Source organism: Mustela nigripes, chromosome 4 (assembly GCF_022355385.1).
Source record: "Mustela nigripes isolate SB6536 chromosome 4, MUSNIG.SB6536, whole genome shotgun sequence".
NCBI lineage: Eukaryota > Metazoa > Chordata > Mammalia > Carnivora > Mustelidae > Mustela > Mustela nigripes.
In genome coordinates, this window is record NC_081560.1 from 191,666,012 (window position 1) to 191,684,233 (window position 18,222).

General features: G+C 60.5%; 1 protein-coding gene across 2 annotated transcripts; it reads right to left on the reverse strand.

Annotated features, from left to right (window-relative positions):
• Nucleotides 1–27: 27 nt before the first annotated feature.
• Nucleotides 28–18,220, reverse strand: TUBGCP2 (tubulin gamma complex component 2). 2 transcript variants are annotated; one of them, XM_059398896.1, is made up of 18 exons: nucleotides 18,134–18,220; nucleotides 15,648–15,830; nucleotides 14,331–14,459; nucleotides 13,386–13,559; nucleotides 12,268–12,427; nucleotides 9,961–10,168; nucleotides 9,479–9,678; nucleotides 8,892–9,081; nucleotides 7,968–8,113; nucleotides 6,300–6,480; nucleotides 5,481–5,661; nucleotides 4,456–4,628; nucleotides 4,068–4,196; nucleotides 3,674–3,794; nucleotides 3,012–3,155; nucleotides 2,395–2,523; nucleotides 1,622–1,785; nucleotides 28–430 (listed from the first exon to the last, which is right to left on the reverse strand). In XM_059398896.1, the coding sequence occupies exons 2-18, from the start codon at nucleotides 15,795–15,797 to the stop codon at nucleotides 295–297; spliced, it is 2,715 nt and encodes a 904-aa protein (XP_059254879.1). In that variant the 5' UTR covers nucleotides 15,798–15,830; nucleotides 18,134–18,220; the 3' UTR covers nucleotides 28–294. The 2 variants fall into 2 exon arrangements, with proteins under 2 accessions (XP_059254879.1, XP_059254880.1); XM_059398897.1 differs by lacking the exon at nucleotides 18,134–18,220 and adding an exon at nucleotides 14,758–14,902 and having other exon boundaries at nucleotides 15,648–15,741.
• Nucleotides 18,221–18,222: the final 2 nt, after the last annotated feature.

Below are 18,222 nucleotides of genomic sequence, written 5' to 3' on the forward strand. Positions count from 1 at the left end.
AATTATCTTCGTGTTGCTCAAACACCGTATGTTTTCACTTTGTCTTTATTTGAGAAGAAAAACATTTTAAAAAGCGGCCCCGCTCAACTGACACAGCTCACAGAGGGGCACAGCTGTGGAGACCCCCGCCCCCACCCAGGTCTGGGCAGCTGCTGCCAGCAGAACCCAGGACCATGGGACCCGAGGCCAGCACGGCAGGGACAACATTCAAACTTTATGTTTAAACAGAAACAGGTGATTTGGCGATATTCAAGTAAAAGCTTCCAAACTCATTTCTTCAGAGCACCGGAGGCCTCACTGTGCAGGGACAGCGACCCTGGGTGCTGATGCCGGGGGGACCCGTGGGACGGGCACCTGGGGGGCTGCCTTCTGGCTTCTCTCTGCGGACAGACGCTCGAGACGCTCCGTGTAGAAACCATTGAAGTCCAGTCTGCGGGAGAGGGCGGGGCTGCCATGCCGGCTGGGTGCCCTGCAGAGCCGTGCCAGGCCACCCAACCCCCCCACAGGCAGAGGGTCGGCTCTGCACCAGGTGCGAGGGACACCCACCCACACAGCCTTCCGGGTTCAAGCAGTACTGACATCAGAACGTACACACACACAACACGAGAACCGCACAACAGAAACCCCTCGTTAGAGGTGCAGGCAGAAGTACTTCCAGCAGAGTACTCATCCCCCCCCCCCCCCCTGGCCCTGGATGTTGGGGCTGGCGTTGCCTGGCACAGGGGCCTGAGGGGGCCTCAGGCAGTGGGCACCTCCCAGGCCGTGTACTTAGGACATCAGACGACGCCTGACAACTTCCCAGGCAGACAACGCCCCCGGCCCCTAGGAATCAGAGCGGGGCATCTGCAGAGCGAGGCATCCAGGATACTGCCAGGCTCCACAGGCCATGGGAGCCTGCTGGCCCCAAAACCACAGACTGGCTGACCCGCTTGCTGGCCCCCTGCACCTGTCCCCACCGTTCCTACACGGTCTTCCCCGATGGGCCCCTCCCAGGGTCAACAGGAACGCTCTGTTACAGCTCCTGAGAGTGGCGACAAGACCCACCCAGTCCAAAGAGCCCAAACCTGCAGGCTGTAACAAGCACTGCCATGACCCCCACTGTGTGCCCCCAGTGACCTCCTGGCCTGGAAGGCACCGCAGGCCCCGTCCTCGCCCACCTCCGGGCCGCTCTTCTGAAAACGGGGTGATGCCGCTGCTGTGCACGGCCCAGGGCTGGGAGCTGGGGGGAGCCCGGCTAGCACCCTGGGTCCTGGCTCAGGGAGCCAAGTGTTGGGTGAGGCTGACCCAGTCCAGCACACAGACAGGGGCCGGTGCTGGGGCACTAATAGGGCAGCCCAGCGCACGCCGGTGCACACTCACGCCTGAACACAAACCGCCGTGCACGGACCTCTCGCTGCAGGCCACCGGCAGCCGCACAGGCCTCTGTGACCGCAGGCGACCCACAGCGGCACGGAGGCGAGGGGCAAAGCTGCACCCAAGCAGACCCTGCTTCAGTCACTCCTTCCCGAGGGGGCCTGAGGCAACGGTGGGGGAGCACAGGCAGCGTGGGGGGAGGCTGGGACCCCCGGCCCGATGGGCACAGGACGGTCCGTGTTGGTGCGCGGAGGCCGCCCGCACCCACCTGGAGATGACGCTGGCCATGCTGTGCTCACAGTCGCTGGTGCTGTAGAGGCTCAGGCGGGCCAGAAGGTCAAGCAGGTGCGCTGAGAAGTTCTTGTCAAACTTGTTGATGGTGGCCTCGAAGCTGGAGGTCAGCTGGGGGGCGTCCACGTGCTCAGCCACGTACTGGAAGGCGCAGTCCGACACCATGAGCCCTAGTCCCACCCTGGCCCTATCTCCTCCAGCTTGGTTTCCCTCCCGCTCCTTCTTAAAAAAACAAAGAAAATAGGAGGGATTTGGGCAAGTTTTCAGGTGATAAAAGTTAACGGGGACATAAAACTTCCTGAGGCCGTGGGACAGAGACTCGCTCCGTTCGGGCAGCGGGCGCCCTGCCCTGCTCCCATCACATGGAAACAGCAAGTCCACGCCCCTTGTGGGTTCGTTGCATGGCTCTGATTTTCCAGCGGCCGCAGCACTGTCTCCTGGCTCCCTCTCAGCACAAGGGCGTGGGCCGGGAGCACGGGGCTGGACCTCTCCGGAACTGCCGCTGGCCCTGTGGGGCCGCATCCCCAGCATCTGCTCAGGGGTGGCGGACATACCCGGCCCTTCTAGTGAAGGCTGGGCTCCAACTGTGCCGCCGGCAGGGCCCTGCTCTGGGGAACTGTGGCCTCGCCCTCACGCACAGCCGAGCTGAGGTTTGGACAAGTCTGGAGATCGATACCTGATTGGGATGAGCCTATTTTAACCAAAAGGAACACAGAGTGCGGGCCAGCGGCGGAGCCGGACACTGCACACCTTCCTAGCGAGCTCCTTCCGGGCACGCTCCTCCGCCCGCTCGGCCTCCGTGGGCGGCCCCAGCATCGTGCCGTGCTCCAGCATCAGCCGGCCCAGCTCGCCGTCCAACTTCATGCTCTGCGTAAATCTCTTGGGGTCAGAAGAAATGCAGCAGTTAGTTTCAAGGAACCCGGCCCGAGTAAAGTATGTGCCGCCGCACAGCCGAGGCACCATCCGCAGACCTGGGGCAGCAGATGTGAACTCAGGGAGCTGTGGTGTGCCCACATGGCTTCCGAGGGAGCCCGCCGGGAGCTCGCCAACAGGCTTCTGAGGACGGCGAGCCCCAGACAGATCTGGTTTCCCAGGCTCCTGGCCCCAGAGGTTGGCTACCATGTCGCATGCTCTTGCTCGACCCCCGGGCTCTAGAGCCCTGGTGAGCCTCGCGTCACCCCCTCCGCCTCCCAACACTTACTTTCTGAGGCAGCTACTCGTAACTGAATCGAGTAACTGCAACTGCACAAGAAGACACCAGGTGCCCCACACAGGGCTGAGGACGGAGCCGCGGCAGCTGCTGGCCCCGGCCCCCGGCGGTGGGGGAGCGCTCGGGGACACAGGCCTGCGCGCGGCGGGTGGCACACCTGCATGCAGCTGGTGAACATGACGCAGACGGACATGAGTCTGGAGAAGACGCGGAGCAGCTCGGGGTTGGTCAGCATGCAGTCCTTCAGACAGCTGTCCAGGAAGCTCGTGTGGTGGCCCAGGACGTCGTCGATGTTGGACGCCTGTGCGGAGAGAGAGCACCTGCCTTCGCTCGCAGCATGACTTTGTGAGGAGACCAGCCCTCCACGGGCCAGGCTGAGGCTCTGCACGCTTCTGTGTCGTTTCCTTTCCTTACATGACCCAATGGCTTTGTGTGCTCAACATGCTGCCGAAAGCCCAGAGTTTGGGCTCTTAAGCACAGAAAGAAGGAAACGCTGCTGCTGTCCCTTCACGCTTCTGGGACGTGCCGACAGGCCCGGAGTGTGCAGGGGTGTGGTGGGGCACAGAAACCCTAACCCTAACCCAGCCCCCAGGTTTCCCGCCCCCCAACACTCGCAGCCGGGCTCATACACACGCAGGCCATGTTCCTAAGGAAACGCCTTCTGTGTGCGGAAGGTTTTGCTCTCTCGTGGCCAGCCTGGGGCAGGCACAGCGCTCACCCCCCAACGTCTGGCCCTCTGTCCCTCCAAGAACCGACTTGGTGCGACCTGGTCGGTGCAGTGCCTGTACAGTGTTAGGGACGTGTTAAGCTCAGACTCACAGATTTCAGGTTTTTCTCCAGGATGTGCCAGGTGGGCTCCATCACCTCAAACATCATGTAGTACTGAATGTTCTGGACGAAGTTGAGCATCCGCTGCCGCAAGGTGAAGGCGCCCGCAAACCTGCGTGAGCACAAGGGCGGTTCCTGCTGCAGCCGCCGCGTGCCCCCTGCTCCGTGGTTGGGGCCCCTCCTCCGAGCGCCCACACACAGGCACACATGGCACCTGCTGTCACCAGCCGGTGACCGACAGCAGAGGGACCGAGCCAGCGTCCACTGTGGGGGCCACGGCCCCGCACTGCAGTGTGAAACCTGTCCCGGATCAAAAAGCTATAGGCGGTGCCAAGCTGCCATTCGAAAGCTGTGGGCAGGGCGTCCGGCGCGCCGAGGGACGCACCACTTTGCGGCGTGCGGCGAGTACTGCTTGGCGGCCTTGTTACCGATCCAGACGGTGCAGAGCTGCCGCTCCACGTGCTTGCAGTAGAACATGTGCCGGAAGAGCATCTGGTAGCGCGTCAGCGCTTTCCTGCAGAACGAGGGGCACAGGATGCTGAGCGTCGGCGGGCGCCGCTGGCCGTGGACATCGTGATGCTTACGGCACACGGTGGCCGAGGCTCTGACGCCACTGATGCCGTCCTGTACCCCAGGAGCCGGGCAGCCCACCCTGCACAGGAGTGACCATGCACAGCCGCTCCCAGCGGGCTGCTGAGCGGACACAACCCTGCCATCCCTGCAAGCCTGGAAGCACGTCCACGGAAGCCAGCGCCCGAAGGACTCATGCTCACCTATTGATAATCAGCGACAGGGGCCACTTGACGACGTAGTCAAAGGAGAAGGCCTCTAGGCCGCTCAGCGTGAGCTCGGTGGGGTCAGCATGGACCATCGCCTTCTCCTGCTTGGTCTCGATGGCCAGAACCCGCAGCAGCTGAGTGATGAGGTCATGAGGCATCAGATCGATCTTAAGAAAGAAAGAAAAAAGCGTCGCCACCCACCTGGGTTAAGCCTCTGCCTTAGGCTCAGGTCATGGTCTCAGGGTCCTGGGATCGAGCCCCACATCAGGCTCTCTCCTCAGAGGGGAGCCTGCTTCCCCCTCTCTGCCTGCCTCTGCCCACTTGTGATCTCTGTCAGACAAAAAAATAAAATCTTTTAAAAAAAAAAAAAAAGGTGCTGCGTCCTGACTGTGGCCCCAGCCCAGCTGCCGCATGAGCTGGAGAAGCAAGTCCAGGACTGGCGCAGCTTCCTCTGGTACAGACCTGCCTCTGGAAGGCCGGCTTACGAAACAAGTGTCTGCCAGGAAGGCCTCAGCTGCTTCCACCAAAGCCAAAAAGGAGAAGTGCAGAGGTTATTTGTAAGCTACCCACTGGTGTAAACGAGGAACTACACAGCACGTCGTGGCTGACTGAATGTGCTGGTTCAGCTGGAAACCCGCGGGGGTCTGCTGACCTCCCCAACCCCGACGGCAAACAGCCCACGGCTGCCTGGAGGGCTCGCAGATGCGGGTGACAAGCACGTGTCTCACGCGCTGTAGCACGGGGTGTGCCTCGCGATAACGCAAGCTACAAAAAGGAGGAAACGTTAGTGAAAAGGAAACGCGTTCACGTCACTGCACTACACCGACAAAGACGGCTGCACGCGAGCACGCCTGCTCGGTTCACCCCGTGCTGCCCAAGGGGGAGCTGCGGTAGCCCCGGCAGGAGTCAGGTCCCCCCGGGGTTTGATGTCGGCTGTCCTGCACAGGTGGCCGCTCCACCTCTCTGGACACAGGACCGCGGGTCTGAGGGTGCTGCCCCGGCCCCGGCCCCCGGCCCACCTTGAGATCATCCTTGAAGGGGTCCGTGTTGGCCGTGCTCATGCGCAGGGCCAGCTCCAGGAGCGCCTCCAGACGGGTGGGCGTGATGTCGTCCACCGGTTTCTTGAGCTCGTCCTCGGTGAGGTCCATGAAGTGCACAAAGAAGTCCCCCTGGTCCATCAGGAAGTAGCGCTTGATGGACCTGAAGAGCAGGTGGGGCCCGGAGGTCATGCAGAGCGGCCCAGACTCGGGAAAACCGACAGGCGGCCGACAAGGAAGAGCTGAGTGCAGACACACGGCTCCCACCACCACCCATGGTTTGGACGATGTGGTGGGCACGGGTGGGCTTGGGCCGCACAGCCCCGCAGCACTCCCCACGGAGAAGTACACAGACCGTACTAACTGGCCCAACCCTGCTCAGCTTGGATCAGACAAGATCAGATGCGTTCAGGGGGCTAAGGCCATAGACCAGAGAAGTACATCAGCAAGGGGAGAACGGCGGTCAGCTTCTAAAGAGCAGAAATGAACAGCTTTTAGGCATGGGTGAAGGACCTCTGTGTCCAACTACGGCAAGAAACACTGCCCAGGAGGGGCTAGTGGCCCTGCATGGGGGCAAGGCTATCAAGCTGGACCACCGCTGACAAGGTAACACTGGCAGACACGGCCCCCCTGAGCCTCTTGGGACGCAGGAACAAGGCAGCAGGGTCACAAATGTGCAAGGTTCTTAGGCTGAAGACAACCTGGCAGCATGCTCGTGTTTCCAGTGACAGAACAGGGACACTAAGTGTCTGGCCTCAGTCAGACGCTGGGAGGGCTCCACGAGCTGAGTGAGAAGCTGACCTCAGGTGCGCCACGAGCTCCTTCTCCTCCATCAGGAAGGCCAGCAGGACCTTGCTGGCGTAGTTAAAAGCCTTCTCAATCTGCTCAACATATGCTCGCTCCTTCAAAGTGTAGATGATCTCCTTGGCCACTGGGCAGGTGACATCGTGGCCACACTCTCTGACTACGTTCAGGTATTTTCCTGAAAAGACAAGGAGAAAACAGATAAAACATTTCACTATATACAGACACTAACCCACAGGCCTGAACCTCGGATACTGTGACCCCAATACTAGCTGGGGCCTAGAAACACGGTTCTAGAGCCCTTTACACAAGGCAGGGAAACACAGCTGATGTCCATGAAGGACAGAAGCGCTAAGTGCCGTAACGGGCCGGGCTTTCTCTCAGCCAGGCTTTTCTGACAAAGAGCACAGAAATAATTCCAAGAAGCTTTCGGAGAGTGAGATTCTTGGTCGTCTTTCAACAGCTTCCTTGACCGCCAAGTCCCTGGCTTAAGCCTGTCTAGTACCTCAGCCCTTCTGTGCTTCTAACTCCGGTTCCCAGCCCACGTGATGGCGACTGGAACACCGCTGGGCCACTGAGGCCCAAGTCCTTGACCGCTTTTCCTGTGGTGGTGTATGAGTGACCCACAAGGACACGGACCCTCTGCTGGCACCGAGCTCCAACAACCCTTGCGACCTCGAGACCCAGGAGGCATTCCGAGCAGCTAAGTTTGTCTCCGTGAGGTGACTCCAGGCGGCCCCCGGACAGCTGGGGAGGGGGACTGCGTGCCGGGGACCCAACCCTGTGACCAGAGGCTGGAGGTCTGGTCCCGCCCCCTGGTGCCGGGGACAGGGAGCGGCCGGAGGAGGAGCAAGTCACCAACGGCCAAAGATTCCCTCACTCGCGCCTGCGTCGCGGAACCTCCCTAAAGCCCTACCCGGAGCGGCGAGGCGCATGTCCGGGGGGTGAACACATCCACACGCGGCGGTGCCCCCCGGTGCCAGGTGTGCAGGAGCTCCCGCACTCGGCACCAGACCCCGACCCGCGGACCTCTTCACCCGGCCGCTCGCTCGCGTCCTTGCTAACAACGCGGTGATCTAGAAAACACGGTATTTCCCTGAGTTCCGTGAGCCGCCCTAGCAAATCGTAACCCTGCACAGAGGCGTCACGGGAACCTCCAACGCGCAGCCACATCAGATGGCCGTGCAGGTGGCCTAGGGACCCGGCACTGTCGACGCGGGGGCCGCCTTGAGAGCCTGAGCTCTGAGGCCGAGGAGCGCACACCCACCGACCCTGGGTGGTCCGTGCCGGGACTGGGTGAATTCACGGGACACCCCGCGGGTGTCCACAGGCAGCAGGAGAGCTGGATGTCAGTGCTGTTTTAAAAGCCGCATGTCTGGGGCCGGCTGGGAACAGGAAAGACATTTTCCTGTCAATGGTAACAGAGTTCTAGAAACAAGGTAGTGGAGAAAAGTCATCTGTGAGACAACCTCCCAGGGCCAGAGAACAAAACAACGGCACCCAGAGCCACAGGGGTTGGACAGGACAACGGCGAGGCGCAGGAAGGCCCTGCGGAGGCTGTTCCAGCCCTGAGCACAGCAGGGCACCCGCCCTGCAGCCGGGGACATGATGACAGAGCCACAGGACAGAGGGCCAGGGTGCACCGGGCTGGGGCACGGGACTCACCTGTGCTGAGCACCTTGCCGGCCATCTTCTGCAGGAAGGAGGGAATCTGCCGCTGCACCACGGTGTACCTCTGGTCCCAGTACTTGTCGTTGTAGTCCTCCTGGATCTTCTCCTTCCGAAGCTCGTGCTCCTCCACCATGAACTCGCTGCCGAGCACAGGACGCTCTCAGGCGGCAAGCCGAGTGCGACAGCCCAGCAGGCTTGGGAGGTCCCACGCCCATGAGCGGGGTCACCCACCGGTGCCCAGCTGCACACCGGCTCTGAGGAATTCAGGGCTCCTGGGCTGCAGGCTGACCTCTCTGTGGTTCCCGCTGCACTTCCCTCCCGTGCGAAACCAGGCGAGCCGCTCGCGACAGCAGGGGTGCGACCCCTTCATGGCTGTTTCAGACTTTACTGAGCAGGGCTCGTTTTAAAACACATTCCCTGGGATGCCTGGGTGGCTCAGTTGGTTAAGCAGCTGCCTTCGGCTCAGGTCATGATCCCAGCGTCCTGGGATCGAGTCCCACATGGGGCTCCTTGCTCGGTGGGGAGCCTGCTTCTCCCTCTGCCTCTGCCGGCCTGTGCTTGCTCTCTCTCCCTCTCTCTCTCTGACAAATAAATAAAATCTTAAAAAAAGACACAACAAAACATGTTCCCTGTCAGGCCCTCCCCTCAGACGGTTACTGGAACCAGCAGCAGAAAACCACTACTTCTAGCCCTGACTCTGAAAGTACTTGAGCAGTACTCAACGCGACAGAGTTGTCCACGAGCCGCCTGGCTCCGTGAATGTACTGAAACCCCCAGGCTGGGAAGGAGCCCTCACCAGCCGGGACAGAAGCCCACGGCAGGAGGCCAGGAGCGCCCCTCGGCGTGCTGAAGGCTCTCTGGGCTGCGTGGCTGCACGTGGCTGTCATACCCGACTCCCTCAGGCTCCGCGAGCCCTACCTGTACGGGTCATCGATTATCCCTCTATAGATCCACTTTTCCAGAATCTCAAAGTACGGCACACTGGCAGCCTTGGTGAGGTACAGGCACAGCTCCTGTGCCTGGCTGTCGCCCGTGTAGTTGAAGCTCCGGTCGTGGAGAAGGCTCAGGGTGGACCCCCCGACACACTCGCCTTTATCCACTGAGGTGGCTGCCAGGAGGGGAGGCAGCAGTCAGCTGAGAAGGGCTGCCCAGGGCTGCCCCAGCTAGGTGACAACAGACCAGGACCTCCTTCTAGGGACAGATGATCCTTCTGTGGGAGACACTCAAACCGTAAGCTCGATATCACTAATGAGCATTTATCAGGAAGAGCTTCCAGAGTTTTCCTGCCACAAACTAAAACAGGAAGCAATATAGGCTTTGGCCTCACACCCTGGTGTCCTTGGTGAAGAAATGGATGCCTCGAGCCTGGCCCGGGGGTTTCACCTTCACACGCCACGGCCCACTCCACCACAGAACGTGCCCACCCATGCCCGCCCGCTGCCTGCCCGCTGCCCCAAGTCCCTCCCAGGGCCGGCCGGTGCGGCCAGATGGGGGCAGGAACGTACCGAGGGAGGCCAGGATGTCGACGGTGCGCATGGCTGGCTGGATGTAGAACCAGAGCTTCTGGAGGGACAGGAGGCCCTGCCTCTGCAGCTGCTCCAGCTGCGTGACCAGGATCAGGTATTCCTTCACGAGGGTTCTCATGGCGGCCGCCAAGGCGTGGTTCACCTGTCCGTACTCGAAGGAAGACTTTTCTTCAATGAACCTAGGAGGAAAAAGAGCACCCGGGACCCATGAGCAGGGGAGGCTACGTTTTCCGATTAGGTCAGGTGTTCTGAGCCCCTCCCCTCTCGAGCACGTAGACACCAGCCCCGCACTCGTCCCCAGGGCCTTCGGAACCGTCCCAGGCACGAGACCAGTCACAACAAGACGAGGACGCTTTCTAGAAGAGGATTCAAATGACCCTCACGAACACAAAGTGTGCACCACGGGGTGAAGAGCGCCCAGGAAGGCCTGCGTCCAGCCTCAGGGCCCGTCGGGCGCCTACCTGGTCACTGTGGAGTAACTGGCAGCCACCGGGAGGACCCTGTTCACCAGCTCCCTGATGGACAAGTCAAGGTTGGGGTCCACGAGGAAGGTGCGGCTCTGCCTCCCGGTGAGGGGCTGGGCGGTGATGTACCTGCCGTCCACACCCACCAGCACATACAGCAGGTCCTCCACCACGGCCGACTCCTGGGAGGCCAGGGGCAGCGCGCCTGTGGACCGCAAACACCAGCTGGGCCACGGCCTCGCTTCCAGGGCCCCTCACTCCCCCTGGCCTTTCTCCGGACCTCACCTACTCCGGTACCTTCTGCTGATTTCCCTGTGATTCCCTCAAACACTCACGGCCACGAGAATCCGGCTGTTCACTGGGATCTGACTCATCCCAGGGAGGCACAATGGCCGGAATCCGGAGAGCACCAGGAGCACAGGACAGGTGGGGCCTGGGCAATCTGCCACTAGGCACATTGCACTAAGCAGATAAAACCCTCCGGACACAAGTAAAAGCTCGACATTTAAGAGGATAAAGTTAAGGATTTAAGAAGCATTTCTGACGTAAGCTGTTCTTACAACACTTGTTACAACTTAACAGGTCTGGGTTGCCATGGGATGAGACTGTCTTCAAAGACTTTAAAGCAGTGACAATTTCCAGCACGTGTGCGCTGTACGAGGCGGCTTCCTTACCACCATCTAACTGAGGACGGTCCTATGCCATCAACCAAGGCCGCTGGCCAAAGGCCTCCTGGCCCCAGCAGCTCCCTGCCCCTCTCGGTTCACAGCCCTAGGACAACACTCGCCGTCCTCCAGAGCACCTGCCGGGACAGACCGCCACGCGTGGGGAGCCAGAGGAGGCAGGGACAGAAGGGTGTCTCTGCGCCCTCGCCTTGCAGCCCAGCCTTGCGCAGCCGGCCCAGTGGGTGGCCCCGTCAGCCCCACGGCATCCCAGAACCCAGGCCTGGTGGCTCTGGACGGCACTGCCCCACATGTCAGTTCACAAAAGTTCCGCTCCGCTGGCATCACACACCCACACACCCACACACCAGCCTGCTGACGGCAGGACACAGGCTCTGAGCCCAGCAGCCACCTGTCCGTGCGTGGCACAGGTCGCGTGAACTTCAAGCCCTGTCCTCTCTTCCCGACGCCGGCGGCTGTCAGGACAAGCTCACTCACGGCTCCGAATGAAGTAGTGAGGTACAGCTTCCTATTCCTCAAGCACGGGGGTGCTGTCTAGGAATCGCCACCAAGCCCCACCACCACTTGCTTGAAATCTGATATCGCCCCAGTTAAGAGCCCCAGTGGATGCTCTCAGTGGGGGGTGAGGGGTACAGCACCAGGTCAGCTGGCCTTGGGGTAGGGCCCCTGGCCTTGGGGGCAGATGCCACCATGCCCCTCCAGCACCCTGCCCGCACATGAGAAAGGACCAGGTCACAGGCCGAGGAAAGGAACAGCCATGGGCGGCACAGTCAGCCTGGAGGCTGAGCTCTGAAGGGACAAGGGAGTGAGCCAGGATGAGGGACACTGCACGGTGAGGCGTGGCCAGGAGGCCCGTCCGCCAGCGCTAGGGGAGTCACCAGACAGGTCCTGTGGGACACAGGCCGGAGGCTCAAAGCCGTGAGCTCTGTGATGACTCAGCAGGGCTGGGTGCGAGGCCCCACGCCGCCGGCTACCTGGGCCAAGTGAGAGGGAGCCAGACACCCACTGCTCAGCCACACCAGCTGCACCGCATCGCGCAGGAGCGACATCCAGCAGACGGCCCCGCACCAGGCAGGGCAGATCCAGACCTTCCTTTACCACAGGGAGCTCTGGAGCGGTGCTGAGCCCCAAGCCAGTGAGAGCAGAAGGCCCGCGTCTGGGCAAGAGCAGCAGAGGGAGGTGGGGGACTGGGACCAGGTCGGCGCAGGCGGAAGCAAACACAGGTGCCGCCCCAGCTCCGGGCCCGGGGAACTGTGACACCAGTCACCACGTGAAAGTGGAGACATTAGCGGGAAGGTCGGGAGCCCCACTGCAGGCACACACGACAGAGAGATGCCCACGGGAGACCAAAGTTCAGGGAGACGTCCTGAGGGTAGAGATCTGGGATTGCCACGGAGGCAACAGACCAACGAGGTCACCCTGCAAAGGGAAATTAGTGAGGAAGACCCGAGAGCAAGCCCCAAGGAGGCACTTGGCAGGTAGGGCGGGGGAGCAGGAGAGCAAGGGGCACGCCGAGGCAGCGGGGACCTAAGAGCTGCCGCTACCAAGGACGAGAACTCCGGAAGGACAGCGTGCCACGCTGCTCAAGGGAGCCTGGGTATTGGAAACGCACATCACGTACCTATAGGCACAGCCGCGTCTGTGCTTACGCCTGAGCCAGTCAGGAAATCCCCAACCAGTGTGGGTCTCTCGTATACCCACGGCGGAAAGACCGGGAGGCGCTGGCCCGAATTTTTTTTGTTCTGCTTATCTCGAAGCAGCTTTCTTGTAAGTTCCAGAGACTGGTGAGGATATTTTCAAAAAGAAAAAGAGACACACTTTCAGTACCAACACTTAGAACAGACATCGAGGGCATGGGAGAAGTCCATGCTCAGCACGTGAAGGTTCAGTGCAGACGTGAAGAAACGAGCCCCTCCAGGCCCATCATGGTGCAAAGCGCGGGCTGTAAGACAGAGACTCCACCCCTCCTCAGGCTCTCAGTCTGCAAGACCCCCAGGGACACCAGGAGCACCCTTCCTGGGCACACCTACACATAGATTCGGTGGCTTTTTCGTGGTGACACAGAGTCTAGACTTGACCTGATGGGTGGAGACAAGGCCCCAGGCACAGCCAACTGGAGAAGGGGGTCCCCACCTCGGGGCCAGGGGGAGAGGCCAGCACCTGCAGCACATGCCCAGAGCAGTGGTCCTCCTGTGGGACGGGCCACCGGAGGCTGACCAGGGCAGTTCTAGGGACCCAGCTTTCAGAAGTTCCAGGTCCAGGGTGGCCAGAGAGAGGGTGGGTGCAAACTACTTGCTCATCTGTCATACAGGGTAGCAGAGTGAGGACACCTGGGGTGCTGACCTAAGACACTCCTAACCTAGCCCTGGCCGTCGTGCCTGTCGGAGCCACTGAACCGGACAAGCAGAGACCCTACTCAGACCCTCATGGTCGTACAGCAAGGCGCTGGGGCAGGACATGAAATGGAGAGCAGGAGAGACAGAAAACGGCGTAGAGAAAATGATCTATGAAGTACAATCTTAGAAAAACAAACTGTCAAAAACTAACTGAAGGAAAGGAAGAATCACAATTAACGGAGGCTGAGAGCCACGCGAGGGTCCCCAGCAGGGTCCCCACAAGGGTCCTGCGAGGGTCCCCAGCAGGCAAGCCCGACAGCCTGGTGGGTCAGAACCTTCCTGCACTGTCGTCTAGTCCTGTGGTCCAGGACTGTCCCCCACAAGGGCGGCGGGGGCTCCGTACCTGCTGCGGCGTGGAGCCCGCGGCCACACTGCCAAGCTGCTTCCTCAGCTCCTCCAGCTCCTGCGCCGAGAGCCTGGAGGCTGCGGCCGGGGCGCAGAAGCCGGCAGCGCCGCCCGCAGCACTGGCAGCGAGCTCCGCGCGCTCCTTCGCGTTCTGCTGTAGATACTGCAGCGTCTGGAAACACACAAGACGGTGCGTCGCACGGGCCAGCCCCGGCTCCCTTCCTTCCCGACTCCACGCGGAGGGACGGCAGGACCCCCGTGAGCCCCGGAGCTGCAGTCCCGTCTCTCAGCACCTGCTGCTGCGAGGTGCCATAGCTCCAACGCAGGAGAAGAGAACCAAGGCCGCTTGACAGCCAGTTCCCAAACCCTAACCCTAACCCAAGGGCATGGTCCTTTCACTACACTCTGCCAGTCTCCCAGGCCGCAGCAAGACCGCATCCCTTTGTCCATCCCCAGCGCGGACTGTCAAATGGGCCTAGCCACACCCTGCACCCCTGAACAGGCCCTAGGGCCTGCAGCGGGAGAAGGCCAATCCCCTGCCTGGACGCTTGGGGGTGCAGTGGCTCCGCCGGCCTTGACACTAAGTGCTTTTCTTAGTGTCAAGCAGCACACGCCCGCTGCACAACACACGAAAACACATCGGACATGATGAAAAATAAAGGTCCCCATCCTGGGAGGTAACAGCTGTACTACTTCTCAAGTTTATTGCCAGCGTGAGTCACTGTCCCTTCTGAAGCTCCACAGACACGTTCCTACGTCACGTCCAAGGGCACAAGGCAGGGAAAGAAGCTACACGTGGGCAGAAATGTGCCGTCAGAGGTGTTGTGTCGACGGAGCAAATCTCCTGAGTGTCCATCGGAGCAACCCCACCAGACGAGCTCCGTCAGAAACCCGTACAGTCGCTTTGCCCGACACTCCCCACGCGAGCCCACACGGCCGTTACCTCTTTGTCTTCCGTGAGTTTTGACAACAGGTACACCAGTGGGTCAAGGTTCCTTGTGTTTTTAGATTTCAATTCATCATACTTCTTTAGAAAATCTTCTGGAGTACGAGAAAATTCTGCTATTTTAACCTCAAAAGCATAAACACGAGAGATTCAGTGACAATAGCAAACAACTTTTAAAAATCTTCCTGAGGGGCGCCTGCGGGGCTTAGTGGGTTAAGCCACTGCCTTCAGCTCAGGTCGTGATCTCAGGGTCCTGGGATCGAGCCCTGGATCGGGCTCTCTGCTCATCGGGGAGCCTGCTTCCCTTCCTCTCTCTCTGCCTGCTTGTCAAATAAATACATAAAATCTTAAAAAAAAAAAACTTCCAGAAAATTAAATACAGAAACTGAAACCGTGCAACTAGGTAGGCTAAATGATCCCATACCTCTGAAATAAGACTCAAACCCAACAAGCTGTCAGCCCCACAGTCCTCTGTAGCTCCCTCCTGCTTCCTCGGCCTGAGATCAGGAAACAGCCACGTGGATTTTTTTTTTTTATGCACTTGCTTCATATGTTCAGTGCTCTTCCCTCTGGAATTAGGCACGGGCTCTGGGTTATGTCTGCTCACTGATTTATGGTGTTCCCTTTGTAATAAATTATATTCACTTCTGTGTTCCCAAACACTGCCTGCTCAGTAAATTTTCCTAATGATCCTGGTGCCATTATTAACCTATTTAAATAACTGAAGCTTCATAGAGTGTTTCTAAAAATAAATTTAAAAATTCTCTTTACTGAAAATCCGTAATTTTCAATTATATATTATTTAAATAAAAATAGAAAAATCTGCTTTAAAGGGACTTCAATACAGTTAATACCAGGAGCTTCCTCTTCTTTTCAAGTTTTTAATTTTTTAAAGTAATTTCTACACCCACTGTGGGACTCGTGACCCCGAGATCCAGCTGCTCCACAAACTGAGCCAGCTAGGCTCCACCAGGAGCTTCCTTTCCGTCCAGAGGAAGAGGAGTCTCCTTCCTCAGGGACCTTGACCCTGGGTTCTGAGGTCAAGCTGACATCCCAGCACTCTCCCCGAGCCCCCAATTACTCATCTGTACAACAGAGTAGGTGACAAGAGCTTGTACAAGGAATCATCGAAGCACTGAGTTGAGCAGAGGACGAGGTCCAAGAAAAGCCTTCCACGAGGGCTGTCGGCCGTCGACTCTGGTGGTGCTATGGCTGGCTGCTCCGTCAGGGAACCTGTGACCTCTGCGCACAAGCTCCACCGGGACGGGGCCCAGCTTGCCCGGTGCCCAGCGCAGCACCAGGGACGGAACCCACCTTGGCACTGTGTGCAGACACAGTGGTTGTGACATAGGGTGTCCTGTTCTTCTGTAGCAGGTCGATATAGACCTCAGCCCCGTCCCCTCCATGGACACGCAGCAAGCTGAGCAGCTCATTGACGTCGTGGTGAATCCGAAATTCACTCATAGTTCTGGCTCTGAAACATCACAACACGTTCTCCTAAAAGTGAGAGGAAAGCTGTTTATAAAAACAAAACTGTGCTAACAGGTCTGGTGAGGACGAGGAGGCCCCAGTTCAACACCGAGCATCTAGCAGAGGAGAGTGGGCACGCACGCCACGTGTGCGAACTAACTAGCGAGCACTGATTTGCAGCTCCACACCGAGAGTGTGAAGCTCTAGTCTGGTGGCACAGACACTGAGCACGGGCCAGAGCCAGGCCGTCTCCAAACATAAGAGCAGGAGAGTTAAGCACGAACACGCACGCTTAGAACTCTGGTCATGGTAACCACAGCCACCGACAGGAGGCACAGCAGGGCACGGGGTGTGGAGTCCCAGCCAGTCTGAACCTGCTTTGGCCAGCTCTGAGCTGTGGGGTTGCAGGCAAAGAACTTGGCCTCTCTGGGCTTCTGACAAGGGGTGACTATTACTCCTACCCAGAGAGCTGCTGTGTGCCCTGGGCTTCAACACAATCACCCTTAGAAAGCACCAAAGAGCCCACACCCAGTAAGTTCCAGTGGCGTCAGTCACTGGAGAAGCAGGAACAAACGTGCTTTTATTATGAAGGGCTGACCACGTGGAAATGTCGTTACTGGAGAACGGCTGGTTTTACAAAAGGAACCCTGGATCCGAGTTTGGGAACTGACAGCATCCCAAACCACCAGGTACCTTAGCAATCACAGAGGACCTCCAACGAGGCAGTGCAACGTACAAGCAAGACAGCAAAGAGGACACACAACTTCCCCGCGGCCTCTCCGAATCTAAGGGCATCGGGTTTCATCCAAGCGCTACGAGGGGCGCTCAGCAATGGGGGTTGTCCCGCACTGGCTGGACTGAAGACCCTTCGTCACGCCAGATGGCAAGCACACCAGCTTCCCACCAAAAAGAAACACCTGTCCGGCAGGTACAAGCAGGGGGAGAGCCCTTCAGAACAATGACCACCCGAAGGAACTCTCTGCAGGAAACCTTGTGTTTGTGGTAAAAATACAAGCACAGACATGCCCTCGTCACCAAGATGGTAAGGAAGCCGGGTCTCCGTGGGGATGTGGACGGCTCTGGCACCATCTGCGGCTTCTGACAGCGGGCAGGAGCTCCCAGGAGGACGGCGGGAAGTGCGTAAGGGACACTTCTGGTTATCACAGCGACCAGAAGGGTGCTCTGGGTATGTAGTGGGCGGGAGGCCAGAGATCGGCACCATCCAGAGAAGCATCCCACCGCAAACGCCAACGGCGCCCACTGAGCACGGCTCAGGAGCACCTGGTCACCACGGCCCACTCTTTCTGCCGCTCCGAGCTCCTCTGCTGGGCGCCAAACAGGCGCGGGGGACGAGCGGAACGCCCTCCCACTGTGACCTGCAGCGCGGAGCAGGAGGGCCGGCCGGGGGCAGAGAGAAGCGGCGGCGGGTCCCGGCGGAGGCGCAGAGCCAACTGCACAAGGGGCCTGGAAAGCGTTGTAGCATTTGTGAGAAAAAGTCAGGACTCTCAATGCCTTTCCGGAGACGAGCAACGGCGCGTGCAGAGCTCTTCCCGGCCGCGAAGGGGCCCACGGGGCGCACAGGCACAAGCCTTTCGGTCCAGAACGAAGCGAGGTCACCGCCCCGCCGAATTCCGCTTCAGAGCGACGCGCTCCCGCGCCGAGGACGCAGAACCCGTCTCCGGGCCCACCCGCAGCACGCGCGCCCCACTCCACGCGGGGCCATCCGGGTGGGCCGTGGGGTCGGCCTCGGAGCCGCCCGCCGCCCAGGGCCCCCAGCCCTCTAGGGGGGCGCGTCTCACGGCCGGACCGGCGTCTCCCCAGCCAGGCAGAGGCTCCAGGGGCCGCGCCCGCCTCACGTCCCCCAGGGACACCGCGCACGGCGCACAGCCCCGCTCGTCTCGGGCGCGGGCCGGACGCAGGACGCCGGGAAGGCAGGCGCACAGAGCGGGCCCGGCCGGCCGAGCGAGGGCCACTGGGCCGAGGGAGCGGAGCGGCTTCTTCCAACCAGAGGCGCCACGACGGGGGCCGGGTCCGGTGCGCGGCTCGGGAGCGAACGACCTACGGGCCGCCCCAGCCTTGCCCGCGGGAGGCCGACGCGCTGCGCCCAGGGAGGCTGGAGGGACCGCGCGGGCGTCCCCGGGCGGCGGTCGCGGGCGCGGGGCCGGGAAGGGAACCCCGAGGTCCCGCGTGCGGACGCTACGGGCCCGGACGGCGCCAGCGCGCGGGCTGCGGGTCTGACAGCGCGCGGTCCAGGGACGCGCACGGAACGACGGCCGCGCCCGCCCCGCCGCGCCCCAGGCTCAGGCGCCGCCGCCCCCGGCCGGACTCACCGCGGGTACCGCGCGTCCCGACCCGGCCCGCCGAAGCCCCGCAGCGCAGGCCCACAGCGGAAGTGGCCGCGCGTCACTTCCGGCCCCGC